The sequence below is a fragment of the Scleropages formosus genome, chromosome 5, assembly GCF_900964775.1.
Source record: "Scleropages formosus chromosome 5, fSclFor1.1, whole genome shotgun sequence".
Taxonomy (NCBI): domain Eukaryota; kingdom Metazoa; phylum Chordata; class Actinopteri; order Osteoglossiformes; family Osteoglossidae; genus Scleropages; species Scleropages formosus.
This window is the reverse complement of record NC_041810.1, coordinates 16,642,937-16,664,117: the sequence shown is the minus strand read 5'-3', so window position 1 is coordinate 16,664,117 and position 21,181 is coordinate 16,642,937. Positions and strand designations below refer to the sequence as shown.

The following is a 21,181-nucleotide window of genomic DNA, read 5'->3' as shown; positions in this document are numbered from 1 at the left end:
TTCTGTAAACCAAGATTTTAAAGTTTTTCTTTGATTGTGTGTATTCTTTTGCATCCCTTTGTCATCTTAAAATAGTGTATGCAATAACTCAGCCAACTCCTTCAGGCATACACTCTGAAATCTGTTTTCAACATCACCAAGAATGGAAAACTTTTACCAAAGGAGCATATGTGTATAAAATAAATGAGGGAAGGGGAAAAACACAAGCATGTTACTCAATGAGAAAAGCATAAACAATTTTGAAAAAGTTAAATTATATAATTTTTTTCAGATTTTTTTTGATATCACAATAAATTGTAGGTGATTAATTTCCTTTATTATGCTTAATGACATTTATAGCATATATAATGCATTTTCAATGTGTTTTGCAATCTGATGCCGAGGTGGACTGCAGTGCAATGCGTGCTGATGGAAAATGCAGTTTGTCCTCGTAAATGTAACCGGAGTGTTCACTTCAGCCAGAAGTACGGATGGGAGTATCAGACAGTAAAGACAAGAACCTAAGTATGAGAAATCACATGGTGCTAAACTGACAGACCAGCAAATTATAAACAACTGGAGGAAATTCTGCAACTTGAAGATAAGATGTTGACGTTAATGGACACACCTTCACAGTATTTGGCACGGTTGAAGGAAATAGCTCTAATTTTGAACACTAGACTTGCTATTTTAAAAATTGCCTGTGGATTCTTGTCACGGCAACTCTTTTTTTTCTGTAGGAATAATAACCATATAGTGCTCTTCTACATACATTCAGTATATACACCCCTATCCATCAGAGGGCAGTCATACATTCATTCATTCACAAATGCACAGTAAGGGTGATCAATTTACCTGAAACATGTGTCCTTGGACTGTGGGAGGAAACCCACACAAACATGGGCAGAATACGCAAAGTCCAAACAGAGTGAGCTGGATAAACAACCGCAGCATGACACAGAAATTACATGTCTGTTCATTTATAATCCAAAGTTTCATATTTTGTACCAAGAATGCAGCCTCGTTCTATGTATACAATATTTTCACTATGAGGAACGTATAAGTTCAAGTTACATATTGTGTATTCAGGATATCCTCAATAAATATGTCCTGTAAATACTGTATATATCTATACGGAGCATGGGCAAGCCAAGACATTACAGGTAGTGCCTGACTTACGATGGGGTTACGTTCCGCGAAACTCAGCGTAAATTGAAATATTGCACGCTGTAAAAGGATTTAATACACCTAACCTGCCGAACATCCTAGCCTAGAATATGTGCGATGGCCATTAGGACCTTGCTGCCTTCATGCCGGGTAATTATCTTGAGTTTCTCCTCAGGAGTAGTTGCCCTCCTCTTCTTCTTCCCACCAGTAGCAGGAAACACAGGTGAGCATTTCTGTGACATTATGGATGCACAAAACACAACCACGTGGCAGACTGGAAGATGTGGATCACTGCTGCTGCCAAGCATCACAGGAGAATATCGCACCACATATCACTTGCCTGGGAAAAAAACATAATTCAAAATTCAAAGTACAGTTTCTAATGAATGTGTATCGCCAGCTCACCATCGTAAAGTTGAAAAATTGTAAGTTGAACCATCGTAAATCGAGAAGCATCTGTATAAGAGTTGGGTGATATGTAGAAACAAGAATATAGAAGGTGACTTTGTATAAATGAGTCTTCATTTTCAGATTTTTCTCGCACTGTTTCATTAATAAATTGTGTTCGATTTACATTCTGAAAGTGAAACGTTTGCTTTCAACAGGAATTTTGGTAGCTGCTACAATCTGTTTAATCTGCTCAATCCCCACTCAGTCTGTGTGGAGTTTGCATGTTCTCCCCATGTCTGTGTGAAAAGTCAAACTGATGCCCCCTGCATGACAAAAAAAATCCTAAAGTCAAAAGAACAAAAATAATGATTAACAGCGCATATACTTGCTGCATAGAAGCAACCAAGATTATGTTGCATCAGAGTAGGGGAGAAAGAGGCAATTTCTTTCCCATTTTTTTCAGTTTTAATTTAGCAATGCCTTACTGCAAGCATTTGAAGGCCTTGGTAATGCTTGTGGTTTTCGTGTTTAGTATTTAGATAGTTGTGTTAGATTTCAATGTGAATAAACACTTTTGCTGACTGTGAGGAATGAATATCAGCATGGCAGATTTTAAACACCTATCATATGTTTAGAGCATGCAAATGAGTACAGAGTTCAAGTTCAGAATGTGCATTTACCTTTTTCTTTCCTTTTTCTCTGTACCTGATGGGTGTCTTGGGATTATAATTTTTATGGCAAAATGCTCACTACTTATGCTTATGGCTGCTGAGACCCTGAATAAACTTTTAAAATTGTTACATTTGATACAAAACAAAAGTTGAGAATCTTCCACTTTAAAGGTCTTTATATCCCATACCCCCTTTTTCATAAGTGTCATTATGACTTGAGCATACAAACTGTCAAAAACACACACACCTTCTGAACCTCTTGTCCCATACGGGGTCACGGGGAGCCAGAGCCTACCCAGCAACGCAGGGCATAAGGCCAGAGGGGGAAGGGACACACCCAGGACGGGTCACCAGTCTGTCGCAAGGCACCCCAAGCAGGACTTGAACCCCAGACCCACTGGAGAGCAGGACCCAATGCAACCCACTGCGCCACCGCATCCCCTGTCAAAAAGACACTAAACGTGAAAAGTTAGATATTGAAATTGGCTGGAGGAGTTGAAGTCTGATTGGAGACCATTTACACATTCCCCACTGATTTGAGTTAATAAAACCTTTTAGTTTGTAAAGCTAGTGCCCTTGTAGGGGGGTGCAGTGGCACAGCAGGTTTGGCCTGTGCCTGCTCTCTGGTGGGTCTGGGGATCTAGTTCCATCTGGGGTGCCTCGCGACAGACTGGCATCCCGTCCTGGGTGCGTCCCCTCTCCCTCTGGCCTTGTGCCCAGTATTGCTGGGTTAGGCTCAAGCTTGTCGCGACCCTGCTTGAGACAAGCGGTTTCAGACTCTGTGTGTGTGTGTGTGAGAGTGTGTCCGTTGTTGTATCTTTGTCTTGCCTATATGGCCACCTTTACCCCACAAGAGCGCACACATTCATGTACAAATCCACATGTACATTACGGGATGGCACGGTGGCACAGCTACTACTGCTGTTGTCTCACAGTGCCTGGGTAGTGTGAGAGGACAGCGGCTCAATCCCTGCGCAGTCTGTGTGGAGTTTGCATGTTCTCCCCATGTCTGTGTGGGTTTCCTCCCACAGTCCAAAGACATGCAGTTCAGGTTCCCCCATAGTGTGTGAATGACAGAGAGAGTGTGTTCCACTGATGTATGGATGAGTGACCCATTGTAAGTAGTGTATCTAGCAGTGTAAGTCACCTCAGTGAATAAGGTGTGTGGGCTGATGACACTACATAGAGTTCATTGGATGTTGCTTTGTAGAAAAGCGTCTGCTAAATAAATAAATGTCAGTGTAATGTAAAAGAAGGGGGTACGGTGGTGCAGTGGGTTGGACCGGGTCCTTCTCTCTGGTGGGTCTGGGGTTCAAGTCCCGCTTGGGGTCCCTTGTGATGGACTGGCATCCCGTCCTGGGTGTGTCTCCTCCCCCTCCGGCCTTACATCCTGTGTTACCGGGTAGGCTCCGCGACCCCGTATTGAAGGCACCGTCGCATTGCAATGCGCGCTAAGGAAACCCACACCGGTGTAAATCCCCTAGAAATGAAGTCAACTGTACTCATTTCAACAAAATTTGTCAGATGTTCAAAGGGGCATTCATTTATTTGCAATATGCAGTGACTTTTGTCCTCAGTAAATTATTATTTTGATTACTATTTTTAGAAAGCGCCTAACAGGGTTTTTACTGAGCTTTAACTGTTTACATAAATATGAGGTAGATGACACTTTTCTACAGCATTGTTTCCTTGCCCTTCTGAACCTTTTGGCGGCATCGTCACGACGAACTGGTAAGTTTATCAGACTGAGTTTCAAAACCGAATTTATATAAATCAGATAAACAACTTTGTTATTTGTTTATTTGTTCAGATTTGAATCCATTTAAATACAAGACAACAACAGCCCTGAACACTACGCCAGCTGCTGGCCCCAGTGTAGAAAGAAATGTAATTATAAAAATGAATCTATTATGCCTACGCGTTTGTTCTTTTGTACACAGAATTCCGCGTGTTGCTTGTAAATCACGTGCTGCTGCAGTTTCGCCAGCGCAGTCAGAACGAAAGTGAACCCCATTCCACGCATTCCCGCCTCTTCCTTCCGCCGTCCGCCGTTAAAAGGCGCGCACGCACACAGCAGAATAAACGGTGTTTGTGTACGCGGTTCAGTAAAATTTGTCCTCAGTATAGTGCTATTTTGATTACTAATTTTAGAAAGCGATATTGGTGCATTCCTAACAGCGTTTTCACTCAGCTTTACCTCGCTTTTTTCACGTATGAGGAAGATGACATTCTACGACGTTTTCTTTCCTTTTCCTCGTCATGAAGAAGAACTGGTACGTACGTGTGTGTGTCAGATTTTCTAAAACGAATTTATCCGCTTCAGATAAACAACTGTGCTATTTATTTTCTTATTCAAATTTAAATTTATGTAATGCATAAATTGTCCTTTTGCTGATCATGTACGTCGCTTTAGACAAAGCGTCTGCTAAATGTAAATAAATGCATTTAAATAACTATTTAAATGTTATGAAGTCGAAAAGATATGGGAAATACCGGAGTACTTGAATTCTGTATGTTTATCTGCGTATTTTATAATAAGAGACTTGTTATAGCCATCTTTTTAAAGAAAAAAGAAAGGACTAACAAACAGTCATTTAAATTCAATTAATTTATTAAGTCAAATGTATAAGGAGCGCAGAAGGTTCTTAAACTGCAGTACGATCTGTTTTGTCCGTTACTGGGACTGTGTATCAAGCAAAGCAGCTGCGAGAACTGAGTACAAAACCACATAGGCTGTTTAAACGATATATTATGGTAGAAGTGATGGGGTACCAGGCAGCGCTCGTGCCTCTAGGTTGTACGTTGGAATCCATCTCAGTTGTAAGTAGCTCATGCATCGTTGGAGAGGCACATGTCCCCACGGCCGCTACAGGTTTCACTATGCACTTCGAATATTTATTTTTACTCTCGAATTAGTATGTTGTTTTCCCACCAAGTACCTCATAGTTCAGTCTTATGCTGTGCCACCGGTACAAAGTGAAAATGAAAGTGAAAGTTATTTCCTCCGCCGTCGGATGGCGCTGCTGCCCCGTGTCAGTTTCGGTCAGTTTCTCGGCTCAGCAGCGGAGAGGAAGCAGACAGTTCGGAAAGCCGTGCTTCTTTACATGAACTGGAAACAAAATCAGATGTCGACGTTTAAAAATTTGTTCGAAATTTAAAGCTGCCAAAGTGGTATTCGTTTAGTTCCACGGAGCAGCGATTTTAGCCCGATTGATTTCAGAATTGATTCATTTCAGAATCTTGTATCGATACTTCTGTGTCAATAAAATAAAAAAATAAAAATAACAGTATTGCTTTTGAGCTTTAATTGCAACGAGACAGATTTATTTCAACACTGTTAAGTAGAATTCCTAAAACAAAGAACCCATTTAAAAAAAAAAGTAATTGTTCTCTTAAACAGGGACATGTCTAAAGCGGTGGCACGGGATGGCACCAGCCCCCCCCCCCCGAAATATAATCCCTCCCTCAGTGCCCCCCAACGCCATTGAGCTAGAGTGCTGTCAATGTGACAATGCTCAACGCCATTGGATCAAAGTGCTGTCAATCGCTGCCTGATTTGCAATGCAGAATCACAGTACCATGTTTTTCAAAGAGAAGGAGAGACACGAGTTGACCATAGACCACTTCTCTGTTCTTAGTATGTAGACTTTCAGTTGTATATTTTGAAATATATGGACTGGGGTGCTTTTGTTCTCTGTAGCAATAATATGCATACGTGAACTCGAGATAGCAGCAACAGTACTGGAGCTCCATTGCCCAAGACGACCCTTGCGGGTGTAACGGCTTCAAAAGCTACTAAGAGTCCCATTATATTACTCAGGTAGCTTAAGTAATAGCCGGCCAGATGGCAAAGGTTCGAAGAGGAAGTGGCCTGGATGTGAGGGGTCTAGAATGATTTTTGCTAGCCCTTTTACTGACTCTGGACGAGTGCAGTTCTTGGAGAGCTGGGGGGGATGTGCCGATGATTCTTCCAGCAGTCTGAACTATCTGCTGTAGTCTTCTGATGTCTGATTTCGTAGCTGAGCCGAACCAGACAGTTATAGAAGTGCAGAGGACAGACTGGATGACTGCGGAGTAGAATTGCAGCAGTAGCTCCTGTGGCAGGTTGAACTTCCTCAGCTGGCGAAGGAAGTACAACCTCTGCTGGGCCTTCTTCACAATGGAGTCTATGTGGGGCTCCCACGTCAGGTCCTGTGAGATGGTGGTGCCCAGGAACCTGAATGACTCCACTGTTGCCACAGTGCTGTTCATGATGGTGAGTGGGGATAATGCTGAGGTGTTTCTCCTAAAGTCCACAATCATCTCCACTGTTTTGAGCGTGTTCAGCTCCAGGTTGTTATGACTGCACCAGACAGCCAGCTCTTGGACCCCCTGTCTGTAAGCAGACTCGTCGCCATTCCGGATGAGGCCGATGAGCGTGGTGTCATCTGCAAACTTCAGGAGTTTGACAGAGGGGTCTTTAGCGGTGCAGTTGTTGGTGTACAGGGAGAAGAGCAGTGGGGAGAGCACACATTCCTGGAGGGTGCCAGTACTGATCGTGCGAGTATTGGATGAATATTTTCCCAGCCTCACTAGCTGCTGCCTGTCTGTCAGGAAGTTGGTGATCCACCGACAGATGGAGGTGGGCGCAGAGAGTTGGGTTAATTTGGACAGGAGGAGGTGTGGGGTGATGGTGTTGAAGGCTGAGCTGAAGTCCACGAACAGGATCCTCACATAAGTCCCTGGTTTGTCCAGATGTTGCAGGATGTAGTGCAGTCCCTTGTTGACTGCATCATCCACAGACCTGTTTGCTCGGTAAGCAAACTGCAGGGGGTCCAGCAAGGGTCCAGTGATGTCCTTCAGGTAGGCCAACACCAGTCTTTCAAGTGACTTCATGACCACAGACGTTAAGGCGACAGGTCTGTAGTCATTAAGTCCTGTGATTTTGGGTTTCTTCGGAATGGGGATGATGGTGGAGCATTTGAAGCAGGAAGGAACTTCGCACATCTCCAGTGATTTGTTGAAGATCTTTGCGAAGATAGGGGCCAGCTGGTCAGCACAGGTTTTTAGGCAGACCGGTGAGACACCGTCTGGGCCTGGTGCTTTCCTTGTCTTCTGTTTGCGGAAGACCCGACACACCTCCTTTACACAGATCAAAGGTGCAGGAGGGGGGAAGGTGGGGGGTTACTGGAGGTGTTAATTGATGCGTGGGGAGGGGGTCAGAATTGGTGTGGGGTGTGAAACAGGGTTTTTCAAACCTGCAATAAAACTCATTCAAATTGTAGGCCAGTTGTTGAGTTGACGCGGTGGTGGGGGGATGGTGTCTTGTAATTTGTGATGTCTTTCAGGCCTTTCCACACTGATGCAGGATCGTTGGCTGAAAACTGTTTCTTCAGCTTTTCAGAGTAGTTTCTCTTAGCCACTATGGTCTCCTTTGCCAGTATGTTTTTGGCCTGTTTATAAAAGACTCTGTCCCCATTCTTGTAGGCGTCTTCTTTGGCCTGACGAAGCTGAGTTTTGCAGTGAACCACGGTTTGTCATTGTTGTATGTTAAACGAGTCCTGGTAGGGATGCACATATCCTCACTGAAACTGACATATGATGTTACAGAGTCTGTGAGCTCATCTAGATTAGTAGCAGCAGCCTCAAAAACACTCCAATCGGTGCACTCGAAGCAGACTTGGAAGTCCTGCTCTGCTTCCTCGGTCCATCTTTTAACAGTCTTTATTACAGCTTTAGCTGATTTCAGTTTCTGCCTGTAGGTCGGTATAAGATGAACCAGGCAGTGATCAGAGAGCCCCAGAGCTGCCCGTGGGACAGAGTGATGTGCATCTTTTATTGTGGTGTAACAGTGGTCCAGTATATTACTGTCTCTGGTAGGACATGTAACGTGTTGTCTATATTTTGGCAGTTTATGGGAGAGATTTGCTTTATTAAAATCCCCGAGAATGATTATAGCAGAGTCCGGGTGTTGTTGCTCTGTGTCTGTGATCTGGTCGCCCAGCTGTTGCAGCGCTGCGTTCACGCACGCTTGCGGTGGAAAGTAAACACTTATGAGGATAAATGAGGAAAACTCCCGCGGCGAGTAGAAAGGCTTACAGTTGATGAAGAGCGCTTCTTGGTCCGGACAGCACATCTTCTTCAACGCTGTTGCATCTGTACACCACCTTTCGTTGATGTAGAAGCAAGTCCCACCGCCACATGATTTCCCCGCTGATTCCGCGTCGCGATTCGCTCTGAACAGCTGGAAGCCCGGCAGATGTAGCGCGCTGTCCAGAATGGCTTCATTCAGCCAGGTTTCCGTGAAACACAGAGCAGCAGAGTTTAAGAAGTCGCTTGTTTTTTTGGGACAGGAGGAGAAGTTCGTCCATTTTGTTGGGTAGGGAACGGAGATTCGCCAGATGGATACTAGGCAGCGCTTTCGGAGCCTGACTAGCGCGCCGGCTCGCTTTCCACGCTTGTGCGTCTTGGAGCGCTTGAGTAGCGCCGCTGCACCTCCGACTACAATGTCCAGCAAAACGTCAGAATAATCGAAAACTGGTAAAATATTGGGTGGTGTGTACTGCCGAATGTTCAGCAGTTCTTCCCTGGTAAAACTGATTGTAGGAGTATAACTAAAGACAGGGCCAACTAACAAAAACAGTAAAACAACTGTGGAGCTCCACACTGAGGCGGCCGTTCGCGGCGCCATTTCGGTGTTCCATTTACTCACTTCTGTTGTATACTGTATATTATTTTTGTTATGTTATTAAGTAATGGCTTCTTGGTCACATCTTTCCCATACAGTCCAGTGTCATGCAGACCCCTCAGTAGGGGACCCCTCAGTGACTGATGCGCTTTCACTCTCAACCATTGAACTCGGTAGGTCTTTCGTGGTAATTCCTGACATCTCGACAGCTTCCCTCACAACCCTTTAGAGCTGTTTCCAGGCAGTGCAACTTCTACATCTTGAAAACTGAGTCACTGTTTACTCAATGGGATATGAAAATGCTTTCCCAAAGCTGACATACAGCATTAATATTTTAGCTTTCCAGCAATGATCTTTAGTCTTCCTTTTTGTATCTCATGTTCAGTTTTGCTCCCTGACCAATCATCCCTAAAACGATTGATTGTTTGGTGACATTTGCATAAGTTGATGGTGAGAACATCTCTGTCAAGGCAGTTTATTCACTTGGGTAGCTGTCGGTGCACGGGGGTCTGAATTCCATAACATAGTTCATGTCAGTTTTCAACTTTTAGAATATCTGCTTATAAACTGTCTTTTTTTGAGGATGTGAGTTTTGTGGAAAAAAGGTACATAAGTATAATATTATCACCAGGAAACTTTTGAAAACTCACAGAAAATCTGAATACCTGAATATGACACTTACTGTTTTTATGGCTGTGAATTTTCATAGCAGAAATATATTTAACACAACATAATATTTATTGATTTGCCTTTTTTGAAGTCTTACTGAAGTATGTTAAAATTATTTTGTATTTTTCTGCTCTTTTAGACACAGTAAATTCAGCTACACTTTAAGATGAGAATTCCAAACTGTTGCAGTGAAGCATTTGAACCTGTTGGAATATGAGAAGAGCAAGATTAGTGTACCTGCAAAAGAGAAATTAGGAAAAAGAATGGAATCACTTGAAAGAATCCAAGAGCAACTGAAAAAAGGACTGTCTGAGCTTGAGAATTTATTTAAGAAAGCAAAAGATGTAAATGATGCTGAAGTGAAAGCGATAGAGGAGCATATTCGTTTGGCACTTGATGTTCCACAAGAAAGTTGGGCCCCAAAAGGTCAGTCTTTGAAAGATCTCATAGACAATATTTCCAGAAATATCCAGGATTTGCAGAATTCTTCTCATCAGCTTCAGTGGATTTCAGATAAGGATGTTTTGAAAAATGCTTCTGGAGGTTTATGTCTTGAAGGTGTTTACAAAACTGGCAAGTTCGAGGACTTGCTGGACAAACGAGAACAGCTCATTGAGATTCCTGAATCTTTTTCACTTCGTGGGCCTGAACAGAGTACCATGTACAATCAGAAAGAATTTTCATCCTCCAGATCTGAAAGTGTGTTCCAGAAGGCCATTGAAAAACTTGGTTTCACTTTCACCTGTGCAAGCAAAGTCAGTTACTGGGGTTTTGGAATTGAAAACACAACAGAGAGGAGTCAGTCTACAGGAAAAGAGGAAAAAAGTTCACACTCATCTGAGCAGTCTCACATCTTCAACATGAAGTATAACTACATCCCTCTGGCTTCCAGCTTCATTGAGAGAGACCAGCTCAGGCTGTCTCAAGGGGCCATAAATGCACTTAAAGAAATTGAAGTTCTTTTAAATTCCACTAACAGAGAAGCACTAAAAGACAGAGTTATGACTTTTTTTGAGGGGTTTGGCTCACATGCAAATCAGGGTCCAATTCACTTTGGTGGAGTTTTCTGTTGGATGGCATCTGCCGAAGGGGTTAACAGTAGTGATCTCTCAGAAATTAAAAGCTTAACATCTGATGCCTTAAATGTGTATGTTGGTGCTGGATACAGTAGCCTTAACCTGAATATATCAGCTGGAGTGAAAATATCATCTTCAGAGTTGAAAGGATTTTTTACAAGAGAACACAATGAAGGCCTTATGAATCAAGTACATTTGTCCATTAGAAAGACAGGTGGCCCAGCTGAGTTTGATGACCACTTGAAGTGGAAGGCACATCTCGCCAAGAATAATAGAACCTGGAGTGTAATAGATAGAGGAACGAGCTTTGTCCCAGTCTGGGAAATCGTAATGTCTGCTCACAGAGAAGTGTTTAGAGATACAGTCAAGTTAAGCACCACATTAAAAAAGATCTTTGAAGACTTTACAGAACAAAATGTGAAGACAATGCAAGCACAAATAATCCTGTCAGCAATTGAAAGAGCAAATGTGATGATTCAATCTGTAAAAGACTGGAAACTCTCAGACAGTGATTTTCATTTGGCAAAATTGCTGGACCTGAAAATAAAGCTGAAACATGAAACTGATTCTCACAACATCTGGATCCACACATGCCTCTCCAGTCAGCTTCTTCAAGATTACTTTGTGAAAGTTGTGAATGCAAATAAAGCTCCAACTGCTATACACCAAAGATTCTTAATGCGTGTTCTTCTAGAACCGCTGCCTGATGGGCTACATTTTCCAAACAGAAGTAAAATAATGAAGTGGGCATATCAGTCTGACGAAAATCCAGCACGTGTTTCAGTTTCAGATTTTCATACACTGATCAGCAACCTAAAGCAAATTAGAGAAGAACTGGAAGATGCAGTTTTCCTCAGTTCCACCAAACTTCATCATGCTAAAGTCAATGCCAACTGTAAAGTAACTCTGTCGATAAACTCACTTTGTCACGCCTTGAGAGAGAAAAAGGAGGAAGAAGCTGAACTTTTGGTTCTTCTCATACTTGACATCTTTGGATACAAAAGGCAGAATAAGACATTTGACCACCTTATGGATTCCAGAGAAATCGGCTTATTACAAACTAAGATTTCAGATGGATACGAAAAATATTCTTCCCTGAAACAGAAAAGTCTATCAAAGGCTCAAGCGTACCTGATTCTCACAGCTCTCACTTTGTCCTTAGATGATGGTAATGTTCCATCACATAAAATTACAGAACGGTTAGACCTGATACAATCACAGCTTAAAAATACCCTTTCAGATAATATAGAATTCGCAATTGAAGGATGTCACAGTAACTGGGAGATTCTTAAAAGAGAAGTGCTTTCCATTATTGACCCAAGCCTTGAAAAAAAAAATATTAATCAAAAGAACGTTGAAACTCAACTGAATGATCTACTAACAAACCGAGTTGTCGCTTTCTCTGAGGAGACGTGTATAAAAAGTGAACCATGTGGCGAAAATGTAATGGATAGCTTTACTAATTTACTGCAGAAACTGGGAATTAATGCTTTCTATACCAAAAAGATGCAACTGAAAGATATCCTGGTTATTAACAATTTGGCACAAAATGTACATGAACCCAACACAGAGGAGCAGCTGACTTCTCTCTATCTGTATAAGCTTATGATGTTGGATTACAGAGCCAGGTATCTCTTTATTAACCCTGAAGAGACTGATTCAATTTCAGAAGACACCACTGCAATTGTTGATGATGAAGATTTTTTCAGTATTGATCATGAATCATCAGTGAATATTCAACACAAAATATCACACATTCATCCAATGGATATCCATATGGCTGTTTTCCACTGTGCCAATGACTTCTTGAGACAATACATCTTCACAAAACTCACTGCTTGTCAGTTTGCACTACCATTCTTAGTGCCCAATCCCTGTACTGGAGCGGTGGAATTCCCGCTCTGGCCCCTGCGGAACATTAAGAAAACCTGGAGAAGTACAGCGCAATCTAACACTGATAACCCTGGAAAATACAAGAGCAGACAAATGTTTAGCACACTGGTTCCTTTTGTTTCGTTCATAAGACTGGGAACCTCATCCAACTCAAAGTCTCAGATTTTGAATGCTGTTATTAGCAAGCAGAAGCACAATGTGTTTTTTAATCGGCATTGTACAGGCAGCACTCCCAACAGTCTGCTTATGAGTGGAGTTGTTGAGATTGCTTGGTATTGCCCAGGAGGAAGGAAAGATGACATTTTTGATGACTGTGTGTCTTTCCTAAACCTTCACGGTGATGCTAAAGAAAATCCAGAGCAACTACAGTTCCTGCAGGCAGTAAGTACTGTCATTGTGGTTCTGCTTCCTGAACACCCACAAGATGATGAGAAACACATTTGCCAAAGTCTTCTAAAGTCCTCAATCCCACTTATCTGTCTGTTCTCTGGACAAGAAACAATTTCAGCTTCTAAAAATCCAGTGCAAGTGAGACTTGCTGCCAAAAACAGGAATGAAGCTGAGTTGACAGAAGAACTAATAAAACATATCAAACAATGCATTGCTAGATCTGACAAAAGGACAAGTATAAAAATGTGCCTGGAAGAAGCAAGAAAACGACAATTTAGTATCGATGAAGAAAAGTCATCACTTAAAAATGGGTTTGCACAGGCTCAGAGTTTGGTATGTATACTGAAGGAGGGCAACATTTCAACAATCAAACAAGAATTTTTGCCTCTCCAAAGTCAACTGTGGCATAGCTGGTGTAAGTTAAACAAAGAACAGTATCGTCTGCACAGCAATGCCAAGGAAAGCCTTGAAGTACAAAAGAGCAGAATTAGAGTTGAAATGAAAGCAATGCGAAAGAAACAGCTTGAAAAAGCTACACCACTCAATGATTTCATGAGGTCATTTCTGGATTGCCTAACTTCAGAACACTGTTCAGAGGACACAAAGTTCTACATGCTGCAGTGGCTTAAAATTCTACTTGATGAACTAATCGCTGACCCTTTTGCAAAACTTGAAGAGGATTATCACTCATCTTGGACCAAAATGAAAAAACTTTTCAACAGCAAAGAAAAAGCATGTGAATTAGACCAACTTAAAAAACAGCTCAATGCCATATCTGTCGAAATGACAGCTATGACAGTTGGACTTCAGCACATAATGAGAGAGGCTGGTCAGTTGTATGAGGCAGTCCAGTCCAAAACACCTGGTGACAGTTTAACTCAAAATGTAGATGCTCTTCCTGCAATAGGAGCAGAAATGCTAATTTCAGGACACGCACTGGAATTAATGGATGGAGACGCTTCCCATGTTCCTTTAGTGTGGATCCAAGCTGTTCTAGACAAATTAACTGAAAAGCTTGGGGACAAAAGGGTCTATGTGCTCTCTGTGCTGGGACTTCAAAGTTCAGGTAAATCCACCTTGCTGAACACTATGTTTGGAGTTCAGTTTGCTGTGAGTACGGGAAGGTGCACAAGAGGAGCTTTTATGCAACTACTTAAAGTGGATTCAGATACTAGAGATGAACTTGGATATGACTTTTTGCTCATTGTTGACTCAGAAGGACTCCGGTCTCCAGAGCTCAGCACAAAGACAGGTCTGACACATGACAATGAACTTGCCACTTTCATCATTGGAATTGGTGACATGACTGTGATCAACATCATGGGGGAAAACCCATCTGAGATGCAGGAGATCCTACAGATTTGTGTGCAAGCATTTCTGCGAATGAAACAAGTTCAATTCAAACCAAGCTGTGTTTTTGTGCACCAAAATGTGGCAGAAGCATCAGCAGGTGACAACAATATGGAGGGAAGGAGACGCCTTCAAGAAAAATTGGATGAAATGGCTCGGATGGCAGCAGATGAAGAGGAAGTAGATGGAGTTTTCAGTTTTAGTGACATAATAAAGTTTGACATGGAAACTCAAGTATTTTACTTTAAAAATCTTCTAGAGGGAGATCCTCCTATGGCTGCACCAAATCCTTCTTACAGCCAAAATGTGCAAGAGTTGAAGTCCAAACTGCTTTCAGTTACAAAGTGGCAAACAGGTCGCCAGTTTCCGTTATTATCACAATTCAAGTCACGAGTCACAGACCTCTGGAATGCGCTTTTAAAAGAAAATTTTGTTTTCAGTTTCAGAAACACAATGGAGATGGCTGTATACAGTGATCTGGAAGATAAGTATGTTCAGTGGTCATGGGAATTGAGAAAGCATACTCTGGAAACCCAGAACACAATGCACAACAAAATTGGTAGCAACTTAATTCAAAATGTGAGCTATGCAGAGCTTGCTAAGAATTTTCAGGAAGTCTACATTCAGATAAAAAGCAATATTGAGACATATTTCAAAGAAAACAAAAATGCCGAAATCCTTGTCAAGTGGAAAGCAAACATTGAAAAACGATTTGAGAGCTTGAAGAATGAACTTGTTGAGGAAACTCATAAGAAATGCCAAGATCTGATAGCAATTAAGAAATGCAGATTGGAACAGGACAGGAAGAGATCTAAATATGAGGCAGAATTGCTTCAAGCCAGCAAAGCACTTGCATCCACTCTGAAGGAGCAGCAACTTAATGACAGTGAAGTAGAGGGCGAATTTGACAAGCATTGGGTTAAGTGGATAACCAAAGTGGCAGGGGATCAGCCACCAGAGGAGCCAGTCAATGTAAAAGCACCTTTGGAGAGAGTGCTGCTGTCTAGGTTCAAGAAACAGCCTGATATTATGAGAAAGATAGATGAAAATGAGAAGTTTAGGTTTCAAAAGACGAAACATGTAAGTTTAAAAGAAAGATTTATGTCATGGCTCCTTCGGGAAGAGAATGTAGAGGAGTGTGCTGAGGAACTCAGAAATAATGTCAGTCAAACAGCTAATACCTACATTAGAGAGAAAGAAAATCAGCAGGCAGATTTCAGTGAAAATTTCATTTATGAATTACTGACAGAAATTGAAAGTAGCGTTGCTAAATATGAGGAAGATGAAAGTATCAAATTCACACAAGAATTTAGAGTTGACTTGTCAATCGATGTTTGTCTCAGGTCTGTTGAAAGATTTCAGAAAATGCATGAAAATTTCAAGAAAGTGAGCAATCCAGTGACGTATCTGCAAAGCAAGAGAGACCAGTACCTCCAGATGTTCAAAAACTATTGGAAAGGAGCCAGTTCTGTGAAAATATTTGCCAGTTTCCTTTTTAAATGCATGCATCCTGCAATCCGTCAGGCAGTTAATGACAAAACGTACCTACAGATTGCTAACGCCATAAAATCTGAAAATCCAGCTTTCAGCGGCAACAGGTTAAACCTCGAAAATCACATAATGAGACACCTTGCAAATGAGGAGAATTTTAAATTGTTTGAACAATACATTGGTCAACCAAAGATGTACTTTGAAAGGTTTATCGCAGAACAGGTGGAAAAATTTTGCAAAGATGCCAAAAGGCTAATTGAAATGCTTCATGAAAATCTAGAAGAACTGAAAGCATATATTTTGTGCGTCAGCACAGAGGTGTGTAATGAAGTGAATGATAAGCATGGAAATGCATCCATGTGGCTTGACCGTTTCTGTAAAAAACTTGGAGGGTGCATGGTCATACAGAGAGATGACCTGAAAAGTATAGAAAATGAAGACATTTGTGATGTGGTGTTCCTGAAAGACATGATGGCCAAGTCTCTTGAGGAAAATGCTGAAACAGAAAATGCAGAAGCAACTGATCTTATTGTCAGGAAAGTTAAAGAAATTCTGTTTAGGCAGTTTGGTGGATGTTGGGCCAAGTGTCCATTCTGCAAAGTCGTCTGCACAAACACCATCAGTGGCCATAGTACTAAGCACAATGTCATGTTTCATCGTTCTGTGGCTTTGGGTCATTGGAAATGGCATGAAACAGATACATTTAACGTTGATTTTTGCTCTTCTCTGGTAAGCAGTGATGTATTGTTTTCACATGACAATAACTGGACACCCTACAAGTCATACCAAGATGCTGGAGACCCTTTTGATAAGTGGAGCATCACAGCAGAGGGCAGCGAACAGCGCTACTGGAAATGGTTCATTTGTAAATTCCAGAAAGATTGGGAGAAAAAATGTGGATTAAAATTTGCAGGCCGAGGTAAAATCCCTGAGGAATGGAGAAAGTTCAACAAAGATCAAGTGCTGAGTGAGTTAAAGTAAAATTATAAAATTCCTGTAAGTTTCTGTATGTGAAACTGATGTAGTGTATTAACTCAGCTAAGAGAAGCAGCAGCAAGAAGAACATGAACCTGCAGCTGAGAACATAGAAAAGAAAATGTCCAGGCTTCAACAGTATCACATATATTGAAGATAAACCGCTGATAGCTTGGCATGCTGAAGACAAGTAGATTGCATGTTCTCTGTGTAACAGATTTGATGCTTATTTAGTGTTATATACTTGTGTTTTGTTGTTCTGTTTTGTGCTTTTTTTCCTCAAATATTGCGTGATAAATGGATCATAGCAGTGAATTATGAAAGCTTATATTGGTCACATGTAGAGCTTGTTGCCACTTGTAATAAAATCTGCTTCTGGCTACATCCCCTTGTTTCCCAGAATTTTGCATTCAATGTTCCTGTGTTTCTACCTGCTGTTGGACCACCAGAAGGCTTCTTTAAACCCCACACTTTTGCCTACAATGTTTAACTGTAAAATGATAAATACACACACACACACACACACTTTCTGAACCACTTGTCCCAAACAGGGTTGCAGGGAACCGGAGCCTACCCGGAAAGACAGGGCGTAAGGCCAGAGGGGGAGGGGACGCACCCAGGACAGGACGCCAGTCTGCCGCAAGGCACCCCAAGTGGGACTCGAACCCTAGATCCACCAGAGAGCAAAACCCAGGTCAACCCACTGCGCCACCACGCCACCACGCCCCCACGCCCCCATGATAAATACATTTTTACACAAAATTCTCCAAATCACATTTGCAAAAGTTCACATCATGTGCATCACATTCCTCTGTTTATTCATTGCCTTATATCCAAACCACATGATCGAAACACACACTATAGAATTGACCGTATAAGGAACCAAACACTGTCCAGTTACAATTTTCCCCTAGACGGAGAGTCACCTGTGTATTAATCTGCCATATAGATGCATCCTTTGTCCTCAGTAATTTAGTGCCGTTTACAAGGTATTTATACTGGAATAGTTCAGGGTATTTGCCATGCTCAATGAATACAGTGGTGGCAACAGTGAGCTTTAAACCAAGAACCTTCCGAGTAAATTTAATTTATATTTATTCATTTATCAGATGCTTATCTCCGAAACAATGTACATCTGAGCAAAACAAAAGTGGATTTTATCAACAGACAGAGAGGCATAGATTCAGACATGCCATTCTCAGCACACTTTGTCTGAGGTCACTGTTTAAACCAGCATACATTAGATGAAAGCTAGAGGAAAGCGAGGAGTGAATGTTGGGGGAGATGGAGGAAATGACTTGTGGAGAGGAGCAGGAATGGGATCATGGGAGTTGGTGGTGGGTCTGTATGAGAGCAGGAAGTGGCAGATTTCACCCGCTGATAGGGGCTGAAAAGCAAAGAGTGAAGCTTTGCTAGGGTTTAATGTTGAATGTGTCATGTCAGAAAGACTTTTATATAAAGATTTTATACACATGATTTGGTTCAATACAAGTTGGATTAGAATAAATCAGGTCACCTCAATGTATATCATCCCTTACAAAAGCGAGTGGAACATTCATGAGCCCTGACAACACGACCCATCAAGCCAGAGAAGAAGGAGAGCGAGATGGTAAGAAGCACTGCTGGCTTGGATGTGTGATAAGTCTGTTTCGATTTCTTTCTCTTTTCTACACATTTTAACTTTGTCTCAGTAGGTTCATTTTGTATCAGAAGATGTATTCAGGACCTCAGGAAAGGGGTCAGGGTTCTCTTGTAGCTGGAGTTTAGTTGATGTATCTTTGTTTCGTCAGAAAATATAGGATTTATTGTTTCATGATTTAGCCATTGCTTTAATCCCACGTTTTAAATGTACAATGCCGTGTTCAATCTTGAAAATAAACAATAATCGCAAACCTGTTGAACATCTTTTTCTCAGTGGCACACAAATCTGCAGGTTCTCAGCATCAGGTAAAAATAGGGTATTACATGTCAAGTGGCAGCAGAGAGCGCCAAAGTCATACTTTCTGAGGGGTCTTGATTTAGGTTTGTAAAAAATTAAAACATTTAATTGTTTCTAAAATCTGAAATTAATAAGTGTATCACAGCTAGGAGATTTGAGAGCACAATAACTGAGAATTATTGAGAAAATAAAAAGATTAATGTAAAATTTGCATAGCAAATATTGCTACTATATATAGCCTCACTTCTGTTCTCAGCAGAAAACTAATTAGAAAGGTTGAATCTGCATACAACCATTCCTAATTAAATTTCCATACCATGTGTACACCATTTACATGGATGAGAGGAAAACCAGCTATTCAGACTCAGATACTCTGCATACATACTGAATATAAAGTGAATTAATTGTGTATCATACAAGGTGGAACTTTCAGAATTGCAACTAGCAGTTTATTGCAGCAGAGAAACAAATAGTGGTAAACATTTCCGTTTAACATCTCTAAACAAAAATCACCACAGGAATGAGCTAAATTTTGTAGCTTCATATGACATTTTCCAAGGCTCTGGCCACATGTTTCCTTTATGGTCCATCCACATAGAAACAGTCAAACCTCACTATGTTTAGTCCCTTCTCTCTCTCTCCTCCTCTCGTCTACATGTCTATGAATATTCAATTTAATTAATTTATGTGGCTCCCCTGTCAACCTGGTTGACCTTAATCAATTACTATTGGATGAACAACACTTTGGAATAATGAAATGTTCGTAATAGTTATTTTATAAGTTATTATGAATCTATTAGTAAAGCATTTTCCTTTTACTTTTCCAGAAGAGGTTTACCTCCAGTAATATGCTGCAGAGTAATGTTGGTTATCCAGAGCCTATCACGGAACCATAGGGTATGAGTATGAGGTAGGATAAATGTTGAGTGAGAAGTCGGTCCATCCCAGGCCACTCACACAAATTCTCTCTCTCACAGACACATATGCGGACACTGACACAGTTACACCTGTAACACATCTCTTTGGAAAGTGGGAGGAAACCAGAGCACCTGGAGGAAACCCAATGGCAAAGAAAAACCGTATATCTACTGCAAATGAAAAAATATTTATATTATTTCATTAAAGTAAGCCATTTGCAAATTTCATGTAATAATTAAGAGCAAGTTGGGAAAGATGGACGTGAAAGTGCTCTTTGACCGTCTTTACACAACATGAACGATTTTAATTTTCTGAAAATTATTTTGAGTCAGGGTGGGGGGTGCTGTGGCGCAGTGGGTTGGACCACAGTCCTGCCTTCCGGTGGGTCTGGGATTCAAGTCCCGCTTGGGGTGCCTTGTGACGGACTGGCGTCCTGTCCTGGGTGTGTCCCCTCCCCCTCTAGCCTTATGCCCTGTGTTGCCGGGTAGGCTCCGGTTCCCCGTGACCCTGTATGGGACAAGTGGTTCTGAAAATGTGTGTGTGTGTGTGTGTGTGTGTGTGTGTGTGTGTATTTTGAGTCATACATTAATTAAAAATTAAATGCACCCACATTAATCATTATATATCACTGCATACTAAGTGCTCTGCTGAGCTGTCCTTTTTGATGTGTAACAGACAATAAATCCAGCATACAATCTCACCATTAATTGTCCTGTGGGAAATATAATATTTTCAGTCAACAGGAATGGAGTTGATCACTGATACCTTTAATTAAGATGTTAATGTTCTGTTCAGTGTTGCCATTTGTTTCTGGGTGCAGATGGCCTTCTTTGAGACACCTTCACATGCTGGTAGTCAAATGCCAATCTCCTAAACCACTGGAATAAAACTCCAATGAAAGAGATCCAACTCAAAAACGTTGCAGTGACATTCTCAGGCAGAGAAGTGTACCCTCACTCTCCTGGATCAGCACATAGGAAAAATTATATACATTAATAGCTGGAATAAACTTAATAAAAGATGTTTCTGTTAATTAAGGTGCCAGACAAATATTTTTATAAAACATACATTACATTTACATTTATTCATTTAGTGGATGCTTTTCTCCAACGTGACGTACATCTCAACGAAAACACAATTTGTGCGTTTAAACAGCATTTAAAATATTACTCTGTAAAGTCATGTAAAAGCTATGTAGTAAATTTCCTACACACTGCTTCAGTACCTTTTAATGTCCTCTAGAAACACTGCAACACACAAAAGCTCACAGGGAATAAACTGTCTGATTGAATTAGACAGATTTAGTTTAATTTATTGGGGAGTAAAGGAGGAGACACTTGGCCAGTCCTCTACTCAAGGACCATGACGGGAGTGTGGCTGATTTATTTATTTATTACTTAAAACAAGTAACATAATACATTATTACCTTCCTCTGTAGAACATGTGGGAGCGAAAAGTTTCACTTCTTAAATAATCTTTGATTTTTGTGCTTATGTAAAATTTGTCACACTGTGCATGAAAACACAGTAAACCCTGTTCTGTGGCTCACTGGTCCAAACAGGAAATACCTGAAACACACATCCCAGGAAAATAAGAACTGAATTTT

The 21,181-nt window shown here is 41.2% G+C and overlaps 1 protein-coding gene across 3 annotated transcripts; it reads left to right on the top strand.

The window, feature by feature from the left end:
* The first annotated feature begins 4,247 nt into the window (after window positions 1–4,247).
* On the top strand, window positions 4,248–17,091 carry LOC108938821 (interferon-induced very large GTPase 1-like). 3 transcript variants are annotated; one of them, XM_018759758.2, is made up of 3 exons: window positions 4,248–4,480; window positions 8,973–9,047; window positions 9,683–17,091. In XM_018759758.2, exon 3 carries the CDS (start codon window positions 9,807–9,809, stop codon window positions 16,722–16,724), a length of 6,918 nt encoding a protein of 2,305 aa, XP_018615274.2. In that variant the 5' UTR covers window positions 4,248–4,480; window positions 8,973–9,047; window positions 9,683–9,806; the 3' UTR covers window positions 16,725–17,091. The 3 variants fall into 3 exon arrangements, with proteins under 3 accessions (XP_018615274.2, XP_018615275.2, XP_018615277.2); XM_018759759.2 differs by having other exon boundaries at window positions 4,248–4,490; XM_018759761.2 differs by lacking the exon at window positions 8,973–9,047.
* The last annotated feature ends 4,090 nt before the right edge of the window (window positions 17,092–21,181 follow it).